Source organism: Capsicum annuum, chromosome 12 (genome assembly GCF_002878395.1).
Source record: "Capsicum annuum cultivar UCD-10X-F1 chromosome 12, UCD10Xv1.1, whole genome shotgun sequence".
NCBI lineage: Eukaryota > Viridiplantae > Streptophyta > Magnoliopsida > Solanales > Solanaceae > Capsicum > Capsicum annuum.
Genome location: NC_061122.1, coordinates 14,967,554 through 14,980,278, shown reverse-complemented (window position 1 = coordinate 14,980,278; position 12,725 = coordinate 14,967,554). Strand labels below are relative to the sequence as shown.

General features: G+C 36.2%; 2 protein-coding genes across 2 annotated transcripts; one reads left to right on the top strand and one right to left on the bottom strand.

Annotated features, from left to right (window-relative positions):
- Positions 1–518: 518 nt before the first annotated feature.
- Positions 519–9,518, top strand: LOC107851438 (protein BTR1). The gene is made up of 9 exons (XM_016696446.2): positions 519–891; positions 4,053–4,291; positions 4,368–4,474; positions 7,593–7,786; positions 8,284–8,360; positions 8,595–8,702; positions 8,768–8,829; positions 8,919–9,002; positions 9,112–9,518. Exons 1-9 carry the CDS (start codon positions 780–782, stop codon positions 9,125–9,127), a joined length of 999 nt encoding a protein of 332 aa, XP_016551932.1. The 5' UTR covers positions 519–779; the 3' UTR covers positions 9,128–9,518.
- Positions 9,519–10,359: 841 nt separating this feature from the next.
- Positions 10,360–11,013, bottom strand: LOC107849443 (glycine-rich cell wall structural protein 2-like). The gene is made up of 2 exons (XM_016694019.2): positions 10,890–11,013; positions 10,360–10,814 (listed from the first exon to the last, which is right to left on the bottom strand). Exons 1-2 carry the CDS (start codon positions 11,011–11,013, stop codon positions 10,360–10,362), a joined length of 579 nt encoding a protein of 192 aa, XP_016549505.1.
- Between the last annotated feature and the right edge of the window lie 1,712 nt (positions 11,014–12,725).

The window sequence follows — 12,725 nt, the reverse complement described above, 5'->3', positions numbered from 1 at the left end:
AATTGTAGTGAACTCATAAATATTTTTGAAATAATATTATTTAAATTAATTGTGTATATTTTTTGAGGGATAACATCTTTTTCATAATATTTTTTTATTTTGCAATGACTTTTTGATTATTATAATCCTATTCATATATGTTACATGATTACTATTTACTAATTAATTTTTTGTAATATTTTCTTGATTTACTCAATTATAGTAAAATCATAAATATTTACTTTTTGTAATATTATTATTTATGTTGTTGAAATTAATTGTTCACTTATTTTAAGGAATGACATATCTATTGAAATATTTTTTATTTTGAAATGACTTTTTGGTCATAGTAATTTTTTTTCATATAAATTGCTTAATTACTAATTGATTATTCATCAAAATAGTAATAACCAAAATAAATTTTGTTGCTAATAAAATAAATTTTTATTATCAAAATATCAAATAACTAGTTCTCAATGCTTAATTTTAGGCTAATTTTTTTACTTTATTATATATATAGATTTGAGAGAGGTAATCTCAAACTCATTTTTGTGAATAAAGTCTTCCTTCATAGCTCATTCACTCCATTCCATTCTACACAGTGCTTGGCTAACTTCCACACTCTTTCCATTTCCCCCCCTTCTTCCTTCTTCACATTCACGTTCACATTCACAAATCAACATTTTCTCTCTCACATTGCTTATTCAATTGCTTTAACTCCATTTCTCTTTCTCTCTCTATACACATCTCCGCATAAAAACACTGGTAAATAAATAAATAAATAAACAGGCACTCAAAAAATGGCGATGGAAGGAGGAGGAGCTGGAGCTGAATCGAACTATAATTCATCTACTGAAAGTCGCCGAGAACAATCTCCTCCTCCAAAATCTCCGACTCCGACGACGGCTCAAGGTTTTATTTTTTATATATATATATATATACATCTAATTTTATTTATTCATATGTTTTAAAAAATTAATTTTCAAATTTTTTCTCGTGTACTGTTGAGTGTGAACATAATTTACCTCAGGATCTGATATTTTGTTTTTTTTGTAAAATTGATTTTTATTTATTTTTGAGATTTCTGATAATGCTGATTTGGACGGGAAAATGTATGATCCGTTTCCGTACTGGAATTGGAATTTGTGAAATTTTCAATGCGAGTAGGTTTTTGAGCTGAAATTTGTATTGATATATTGTCGTTTAAACCCTAAGGAAGGCTGAGCTTACAGTATTCTATTTTTTTTTTATTTTTTTTTTGAGTTTTCTGATAATGTGGTTTTAGAATCCTGCTGGAAAGTGTATGATCTGTTTTGGTTTAGAAATTTGAACAATGTGAAATTTCTAATGCGAGTAGGTGTTTGAGCTGATATTTCTGTAGGTATATCGTAGCGTTGTTTTGAACCCGTAGGATGGTTATGGTTGACATTTGGTGATTCAGCGGACTCTGTGTGAGTGAATGATGAGGTGCAAATGTGTTTGTGTAAATTAGTGCAAAAACCGGAAATAGAAGAAAGTTGCTGTCTGTGAGGTGAATTACACGAAATGAAACCTCAGTTTTTGCTACTGATCTTACAATATCCTAAGTTTTTGAGTTTCCTGATAATGTGGTTTTAGAATCCTCTGTTTTCTGTCTCGGAATTTGAACAATACTGTGAAATTTCTAATGCAAGCAGGTTTTTGAGCTGATATGTTCTAGAGGTATTGTGTTGTAGTTTTAAACCCTAAGGATGGTGGGCATTTGGTGGGCTCTTTGTGAGTTAATTATAAGGTGTTTGGTTCAATGATGGCGAGTGCATTTGTATAAATTCCTGTGGAACTGTAAATAGAAGAAATTTGCTGTTTCTGAGGTGAATCATTCGAAATGAAACCTCTGTTTTCGAGTTTTCAGATAATGTGGTTTTGGAATTCTGGGGGGGAATGGTTGATCCGTTTCCATTTCAGAATTCGAACAATCTGAAATTTCCAACGCCAACAGGTTTTTGAGCTGATATATCTATAGGTATTGTACTGTCGTTTTAAACCCAAGGATGGTGGACATTTGGTGATCTGGTGGAGTCTTGTGAGTTAATAATATGTTTTGGTTTAATTATGGTAAATGCGTTTGTGTATATTCATTTGAAACTGTAGATAGAAGAAATTTGATGTTCGTGACGTGAATCATTCGAAATGAAACTTCTGTATTTGTTATTGTGGATTGAATCTGAGCTTACAACATCCTAAGTTTTTTGAGTTCTCTGATAATGTGGTTTTAGAATGCTTGCGGAGAATATTTGATCCATTTTCATTTCCAACAATGTGAAATTTCTAACATGAGCCGGTTTTTGAGCTGATATTTCTATAGGTATAGTATTTTCATTTTAAACACTAAGGACTGTGAACATATGGTGATTTTGCAGACTCTTTGTTAGAAAATCTGAGATCACAAACATATGTTGAGGATTGCTATCATTTCTGTGTGTGCGGTTGTTGATGCCTCGAAATCATATATACTTAATTGTGGTAGTTACCTTGTAGGCATTTCTAGGTGCCATGGATCTAGTGGTTTATATTGGATATAATCCTTGATCTTATCCATAGCCTCATGGCCATCATGTAAATTTTCTTTAGGGACATTAGACACACTCACTCACACACATATAGTGCTTCAACATTCACAATATTATTTAACATTCTTAATAATGCTATCCTAGCCACTACTTATTTTAACCCTCAGAGCTTCATACCAATCTGGTTCAGTCATTGAAACCTTTGTATTTTTAAAGTTGAGTTGAGCACCCAAGGTGTGACCTAGTGGTTCAGTGAAGTTGGGTTGAGCACCATGAGGGCTCTGGTTCAATTCCCAACAGAGACAAACACTAGTTGATTTTTTTCCATCCGGTTTAGCCTTGGTGGATAGAGTTACTTGGTACCTGTTACTGGTGGAAGGTGACAATTATCCCGTGGAATTAGTCGAGGTGCACGCAAGCTGGCCCGAACACCACGGTTATGGAATTAGTCGAGGTGCACGCAAGCTGGCCTGGACACCACGGTTATAAAAAAAAGCTGAGTTGTTGTTCTTTTGATGATCTTGCCTCTTAATTGTGAAATTCACTCTTCAATGTATGTCAATTTATGAGTTTTGCACTCCTAGTACCTCAAAAGTTAGCTCATGAGGGGATGATTGTCCAAGTCTATATGAGGAGACCAATTACCCATTACTTTTCTGACGTGGGATATTTAACACTGCATGGACTATGGGGGCCCAACATCGGTGAACGAAGATTTGGGATGGACCTGGCTCTGATAACATGTAAAGAATGGATCTTGGGCCTAACTCAACCCCAAATGTTAGCTCACGAGGTGAGGATTACCCAAGTCCATATAAGTAAACTACCAGTTCATTCCCCAATCAATGTGGGACTTTTACCCACTCTAACACATTATATGGAAGTCTGAGAAAATTTTCTTGTATGTGCTTCACCCCGAAAGCAGCACCTATTTTTGTAACATCTGAGGGACCACATCAGAAATTGAATGGTTGTAAAATTTTATTCAGCATTTCCATTCTTATCCATTTGGAGCAAAAGGAACTATCTTTGTTGAACTGAAGTTTTACCAATTAAAATGACTTTGTCAAATGCTGTTTCTTTCTTCTTCTATAACTTTGTAGATCACAAATGTGCATACACTATGTTGATGTTACTGACTGACTTAAATCTCTGGCATCGTTAATTGGCTGTAATAAAAGATCACGTACCAAGAGGTTTTTGTACTCTACATTGTGAATAGATCTCTTCTGCTGCATTTGGCATTTGAAAAATGATGCTCCATATTTTGTTCACATTAGAGGGTTAGCCAGCAAAGCTACTCAGTATGATAAGATGGGCAATTATGGATAGCATTTTAATTTACTTCATGATTTCATGAGAATAAATACTTTTGTTCGTTATTTTTGTTCAAGAAGTTTGTTCATTTTGTTTTGCAATCATTGTTGAAAGTCATTTACTCAGAATATCATGTTTTGAGGCGGTTTTGCTAAGTGTTCAGCATAAGTCTGATGTTCCTCCTCTTTATGTTTGTGTTATTCCCAGACCATGAGGAGAAGGCAACTTATGTCAAATTCCTCCTGTCAAATGCTGAAGCTGGTTCAATTATTGGCAAAGGTGGCTCAACTATCACTGATTTTCAGGCTCGTACTGGGGCCAGAATTCAGTTGTCGCGTAACTATGAAGTTTTCCCCGGAACGCCAGATAGAATTGTAATGGTATCTGGGTTTCTTGACGACATACTCAAGGCAGTTGATCTTATTCTTGGTAAATTGCTGGATGAGGTAATCTTCTTGCAAAATCCTGTTTCTTATACTTCTCTTGATAATTAAATTGAAGTACTATCTTCTTCCAAATCAGTTTTATGTTGAAGATGGTGGCAAAGTGGATCCACGCTCAAAATTTAGACTAATCGTGCCCAACAGTTCTTGCGGTGGAATAATTGGGAAAGGGGGAGCCACTATAAAGTATGAATTCTACTCACCTTTTGTTGTATAAGCATTGAGTATATGTTTCTTCTCCTGCATTACCCTTGCAAGTTCTGGCTCATTGTAACATAACAGACAATCAATCAAGCAAATAGCCCGCAATTTGATTATTGTAACATTGACTTGCTTATCTGGCGTAATGAATCTGAATTTTAGGGCAAATGTATGTTGAAATGGTGTAGCCTTGTGATGGAGTTATTCACTTAACTTCATTTTGGCAAGTTATGTTCACGATTTGTCTCTTGAGTTTTTGGTTTATCGAATGATCAATAATTCTGGTCATGCAACCTCCGGGTACCAGTCTGTAGCCCTTTTCAACTGAGTTTATGTATATCATTAGAAACTTTGGTTCAATGCTTCGTGATGATTTGATAAGTTCCTTGTCCAACATGAATGTTTTAGCTTGTTTTCTTTATAACTGATGCATGGCTCTCTAGGTTAACGTCTTGATCATGTCTTCCATGACAAGTTGTCCTAAATGTGTAATCACGGAAAGTGATGTAATAAAGTTGTCTGCCAATATTTTACCAGGTTCCATTTCTATTAATTTCATCATCCTAAACAACTCAGTGAAGTTGAAGATTTTACGGTGCTGACCGAAGTTCTACCATGCTTAGGCTGTGAAGGCTATGTTATAGTTGATTCTCTTCTTATATTAAGCTAATGCCGGTTTTTCATTCTATATACATGTAGGGGTCGTTTCGAGGAGATATTCGATAAGCTAATACATGTATTAACTTTGGTATTATTTAATCTCTTGTTTGGAGGTGTTTTCAACCTATGTATAACTACATCCTAATCACTGTTCAGTACAATTCTTATACGTAATAAAACTTGGCATTAACAATACATTGTACTTTTCCTATTCTACTACACCCTATTCTGTACTGTTGCTATTATAGTACACCCTATTCATTTAATACAACAACCAAACAGTCGATAAAAAATAATGCCAGCATGACTAATCCCAACCGAACTTTTATTTTTCTTGGTACTAATGCACCCTATTTGGTTTAACTATTCAAATCATTACGAGTACACCCTATTCAATATTATTCTTATAAACCCTATCAAATGACCCTGTAGTGTTGAGAATGCTCCTGTTGAGTACTACAAATTCAATTTTGTGTAGTAGAAATTCAATTTGATTAAAATAATTGTTTTTTTTGGTCAGAACTAAATTGAAAAAATTGTTCTGTATCAGAATTAAAGAAATGCTTTATAGTTGGAATTAGTCTACTCTTCGATGTGGTTATTTGCTTGACAATGACTTGTGACATTATCAAGATTGCAACTGAATTTACATATCTATGTGCGGTAAGTACTCTAGAAAAAGGGCAACCCTGTGCACTATAACTCCAGCTATGCGCAGGATCCAGGGAAGGGTTGGACCACTAGGGCCAAAGGGTCATTGTACACAGCCTTACCTTGCAGAATTCCATTTCTGCAAGATGCTGTTTCCACAGCAGATACTCTGTTCTCCATTAATCGTTGAAATGATTTTGAGCCATTATACTTTGGTATTCTTCTTTTTGGAGCAAATCCTATGCATCAGTAATAACCTGACCTATTTGGCTGAGTTGAAACTTGAAAGGTGGTAGACTAAGTAGAGAGGAAAGTTTAGAAAGTAAAAGAATGAGGGCTGTTAACCATTTCAAAGAAAAATAAAGGAGGGCTATTAAATTTGAGGATTTATGGAGTTCATCCATATAAGCTCTTTCAACTCCTTCTGAAATGGAGTAAAAGGATGATCCAAGAATATCTGCTTTCCTCCTTTCCCCAATAAGCAGAAGAGATTATTTATGTAATTTTTTTCAAGGGTAAATTCCTACTTTCAAACTCATTGATACCGTTAGCAGTTTTGTAGTCATAATTAGTTTTTGCTGTTCAGCAGCATATTATCAGGTTTGCAAAGGCCAAGTATTATTTGTTCTTACTTTGGCATGAAAGAAGTTTAAATGCAAAAGAACAATTCATTGCTATTCCCAGAAAAATTTTAGCGAGTAGAAACCTAAAATTGTTCTCATGTATACTGTGATAGCAACAGACAGTGAACCTCATCATAAGATTATTTTTATAGAAGAAATACTCTATATTCATTTCTTATCCTTTTTCTTCTCCCAATTCTTTTGCCTTTCTCCATTTCCTTTTTTGTACCTTTTTCTTTGTTTTGTTCTTCGTAGCTGGTGCATCTTTTTGGACTTTTGGCTAAGATCAAGTGTTCCTATCTAGTGATATACGAAGAGGATGACATGATGGATCTTATATTCTACTCCCCCTGTCCGGCGGGAAGTCTCACCTTAGCAAAAATCATATCCATTAAGAAATCAATAAATACAATATGTAGTTTACTAGATTACCCCTATATTATAAATGTCTCTTGAAATTTAATACTACTAAGAAGATAGAGAATAAGGGTATAGTTGGTAAAACAAATTAATTTTTGTCCTGAATTCCTAAGATGCCTCAGGTAGTGGTATGGTCTGCGTACACTCTACCCTCCCCAGACTCCATTATGTGGGAATAAACTGGGTATGTTGTTGTTGTTGTTGTTGAATTCCTAAGATGACACTTATTTTGGGACAAAATATTTTTGCTAAGGTGTGATACTTATTTTGGGATGGAGGGAGTATTTCATCTTTTAGAATGCTTCCTTTTGCAATTTTCTCGTCTTCATCACTTTTTGAATGAAGTCATGAAGGAGGTTATTTAGATCCAAAGTGGTGGTTTTTTTGGAGGGAAAGTTGGCTTAGAGCCAAAGTCCACTCTCATTTTAAGTATGATACTCGTTTGCTGTTTGTTTGGAACGAAAAGTTAATTCTCACCTTATTCCATAAACATCAGGAGGTTCATGTCTGGATTATAGACTAATACGATTATCTGCAAGCTTGTGCGCCATTGGTCCTTGGTATTTTTTGGTTGTAGAAAAAGACAAATATTTGGTGGTATAGTGAGTCAATAAACATAGTATGGACGTCTATTTGTGGATTGTACTACAAAATTAACTATAGAATGGAATTTGAAATATAATTTTCATGCACAATGAGATGGTTGAAGAATGTAGTAAGTATTTACTATGGGCAATTTTCTTGTTCAGGTCATTTATTGAAGATTCTCGGGCTGGCATAAAAATATCTCCTCAGGATTACAACTTTCCAGGACTGCATGATAGGTTAGTTACAGTGACCGGTACTCTAGAAGAGCAGATGCGGGCTATCGAATTGATTTTATTCAAGTTAGCAGAAGACCATAATTACGTGCAGTCCATGAATGCACCATTCCAGTATGCAGGTATAATTCAAATATACTAATTAGTAATACCTGCTTTGACTAAAGTAGCTCAGGATGGATAAGACCTGCTCTCATGTCTTAATTTTCGTCTGTGCTTATGCAAAATGCTGGATGTTTCTTCCCAGAGACCTCAGTCTACAAATATAGAAATAACAGAATCAATGCATGACGAGGACAACAGTATCAGTTTCTTGGCTGCACTGCTTTCTAAATATTGATAATCCAGTGTCTCTTGTATGTCATATGCAGTTATCAAGACTCCCAGAGTAGTATTTAGGGATTATTGTAGTGGTTGTACTTGATGGAGCTCTATAGGCTGATTGGATGTGATATAGTTTTAAATTGGATTAACCCTGCTATTGCTTTCAGAATATTGGGGTTAAGAAGTTTCTGGAATGAAGTAACTCAAATTTGAGATGTTCTGTTTTCTGCCCTTATTCCGAGTCATATCCTCATCTTATTTTTATATTTTATCCTGCCACCTCTTATTTTCTCAGCTGTATATGTCGGAATGAACTATGGACCACCACACAGAGTTGGAGGAAGATATCCCAATTACCGACAGCAGAACAAGGTTCATTCTCATCCTACTAAGGACATCATCCCAAAAGTAAAAAGAAATTAAAAAAATCTTGGTGTCCCTAATGCTTGTGAGACTCTGCAGGCAACCCTGCTTTTACCCCAAACAAAAAATTCTTTTACTTTCTGCTGGGCTTGAAGCTGTTGACTACAGTATTATCCTATTTTGAGATGTGGTTCTGCTATTTCTTGATTTTGCTTCTCTCGTGATTCTATTCTTCTTACTTAGGTGGCACCGCAGGAAGACAGGGACAATTCCATAACTATTGGTGTTGCGGATGAGCGCGTTGGACTAGTCCTTGGCCGGAATGGGAGGAGCATAATGGAGATCAGTCAGGTGTGTGAAGAAGTTGCAATTGTGCCTAGTTTGTATATGTACTAATAACTCTGCTTTTGTTGCAGCTTAGTGGCGCCAGAGTAAAGATATCAGATAGGGGTGATTTCTTGCCCGGTACTTGTGACAGGTATGACGTTCTGGCACTGTTGTTTCACTTGACAGGTTGAACTCCGACGACATTGAGATTGTATTTTTAATGCTTCTGGCCTTTTGCAGGAAGGTAACTATAACTGGATCCCAAAGAGCAATCCGCATGGCGGAGTCCATGATATCTCAGAAAGTAGCTTCCATTTCTGAGAGGTGATAGGATGGACTTGTATTTCTAACTATTCTTCTTTGACGTTTTCTTAATGAATACTTGGAATTTCATATGCCTATGGTGATTTTGGAACTGTGTTGATATTTCTAGAGCGGTGAATTCGTGAAATGCTGATCCACTGCTGGAGAACACATTCCATCTGAAAAGGGGCAGCATAAATTTAGTAAATTTAAGGAGTAATTTAGGATCAAAGCTTGTGGGACATAATTTCCGCAATTGATTCAATTGACTGAATATATACCGTTTTATACAGTTGAAACTCTTCACTAGCTAGTAGCACTCAGTTGGCAGTTTTGAAGCTTTCTTATGGTCTGTTACATACAAAACATTTATTCCTTTCTGTCTCGTAGAGGAACAGTCATTGTCATCATACGTGCGTCTGTCTCGGCATAAGCTGAAAGTCTAATTGGAGCAATTTTTGTATTTATGCCTTTGAATACTTACTTCAATATGGCTTGGGTAATGTGTAGTTTCTCTGATTGTGGTGGACGTTTTCATTTTCTGGTATAACTAATTAGTGACTGATTTTGCCGCTGATGCGTGGTTCATTTGTCTTGAGATTCTTCATCTCTGATTTTTGAGGAAATAGGCTTTGCTAGCAACATTTTTTTGGGGGAATCCCATGGAAACCAATAGCCTTTGCCCTGCGGGTGAGCTTTGTGGTAACTTGCTCACTGTGCAATAGCACACAAACCACACATGAGATGTAAATCGCACTAGGCAAGCCCTATACGAGGGGTTCATGGTTGAGCAGTAGATGGAGGCTAGATGCGATCCCAAGTCTCTACATGGGAGATCCACCTTCTAACCACTCAACCATGCCCCTCCCTTGTTGGCTTGCTAGCAGCATTTTGCTTGCTGATTATTAGTATCATTTTGATTATGAATTTGATTATATAGGAAAACTGCATTAAAAACTCTCCAACTTTGAGTAGGTAACTAATTCAAACTTTTAGGTGCAGGACCGGCCTTAAACTATGGTAATACAATTCATTTTTACCCATACTTAAGTAGTCGAGCGAGGTTGAAGATTAGAGTTGTAATTTAGTTGAAGTAATCTCAATTAAACTCAAATGAAGTGGGTTTTAGTTTCATCAAGGACATTTTCATAAATGGAGTCCGGAGAAATAGAGTATATGCAGATCTAACCTCTACCTCGTGAAAATAGAGAGACAACAGAGAAAGGTGGATATATTAAAATTTGATTACATACACAAGCAAAGCAAAGTTTACCACCACATGAATAAAGATGGTTAAACCATGCAGTTTATTCCATATCATAAATAATGCAAATACCAAGTATCAAATTTATGTATACATGAACTTCATTCTAGTAGTTCAAGGTTCATCACCTCCATTCCCTCCACCATATCCTGAACCATACCCTGAGCCACTACCATAACCCGAACCACTGCCATTGCCACCGCCACCTCCACCACCTCCTCCACCACCACCCCCGCCGCCTCCACCGCCTCCTCCTCTTCCACCGCCACTTCCAAATCCTGAGCCACTTCCACTTCCATAACCCGAACCATAACCTGAGCCATTATTTCCATTGCCGCCGCCACCACCACCTCCTCCACCTCGACCACCACCACCTCCGCCACCTCCACCCTTCCCTAGCCCTTCACCCGACCCGTACCCCGATCCATATCCCGACCCGTATCCAGAACCATAACCACTACCCCTACCCGAATTTCCTCCACCACCACCACCTCCACTACCTCCTCCTCCACCACCACCTCCACCACGTCCATACATCCCATCAACCCCACCATAGCCTGAGCCTTCTCCTGAACCATACCCCGAACCATATCCTGAACCTGATCCACCTAATGCTGACCCTCCACCACCACCACCACCACCACCTCTTCCTCCTCCTCCTCCTCCACCACCAGCATGTACCGTCTTTCCTAATAATCTTGCACAAAAGGCAAGATCAACAAACAGTAAAATCAAGAATGCAGCTGCTATAAGCTTAGAATGAGCCATATGATAATTATATGTATATTTCTTTCCCCAGTATCTTTATGCAATATTTTGTATATCAGTTTTGTTACGTACGTGCCTAATTATGTTTAGGAGAAATGAAATGAAATGCTAATTATGACAGTGATGAATGTGGTTACTTAAGGAGTATGCTATTTATAGAATTTGCATGGCTTTCTAGTAGCTTCTTAAGAAGTACTCCCTCCGTCCCATTTTATGTGTCGCCATTTGACCGGGCACGGAGTTTAAGAAATAAGGGAAGACTTGGTAAAGTTTATCAAATTATCCTTTATCAAAAAATGTGCCAATATATATATATTTTTTTAATTAAGTGGGATCAATAAGGATAAAAGGGTAATTGTGCCTTTAAAAGTTGCCAAATAAGGAAAGACGACACTTATTTTGAGACGGATCAAAAAGAAAATGATGACACATAATTTGAGACGGAGGGAGTAATATTATAATGGAAGACTCAAAATAATATATGAACGTGTTGACTTGGGATATATAGTGGTGTTGGTAGTGGTATCAACTTATCATGCAAAATCATCCCACTATTACAAGTACAGTTTGCTCCCACTTTTGACTTGAGGATTTTAAAAGCATAAATACACAATCAAGGTTACGTTGCTTATAAGATATATAACATAGTTTAAGTTATACATATTACCCTTTTGATTCAATGTGAAACCATAAAAACATAACTTTGTAGGTAAATGCTATCACAAGTTAAAATTATTACTGTTAGTTTATGTACTTTAAATAATCCACCAACATGACTTGTTGTGTAGTGATAAAACTGTTCTATCCTTCATCAAAATTTTTGGTTTGAACCCTATATAGAGAAAGTCTTGTTGGGAGCGTAGCTTCAGAATGGACCATGTAATACGTGTGTAGGCATTTAAAATTTGTGGCACTCTATAAAAAAAATTCAAATTCTGTTAAAGTTCTTGGAAACTATTTTATCCTAAACCTAGCTTGCTCTACCTTAAACTCTGAATTATGCTTATATAAAGGGGCAAATAAACTAACCCTGAATTATGCCTATATAAAGGGACAAATATTCTCTTAAAGAGACATTTCCAATGTTTCAGAAATTCACAGGATACTCATAGATCAAAACCACTCTTCTTGATAATCAAATCCACAAATCCACAAACCCTCATTTCATGGAATCAAATCCACACAAACCTTCAAACCCTCCTTTCATGGAGATCAAATCCACACAAACCCTCATGGAAATCTATTTCAAATATTCCTAAGTTTGAGAAATACGTCGCTAAAGGCCCTCGAATTACGGAGAAATTCATATCAAATTCAAATATGCCTACTTTTGAGAAATATGCTACTGACAACTCTCGAATTACGGAGAAAATACGTTCGAGAAATACGCTACTGACGGCCCTCGAATTACGAAGAAAATCAAGAGATAAGAATCAAGGGAAGAACAGATTTGTATCCACATTGTTTATGAACAAAAAAAATCATGTTTTTTTTTGTCACTATAAAAATTTATTGGAAACAACGTAATTCGAATTAGTCAAAACTTTAATACCAATAACGGATTAAAAAAAATTAAATAATCCTGTTAAGAAAACCAACAAAGGATAGTGGAGCAAATCACACACAGACAAAATATTCCTAATGTCATTTTGTTCTCATTTGAAAACAAATTTTAGTGACTATCGTAGGATCATGCGACAATCTTTATCTAA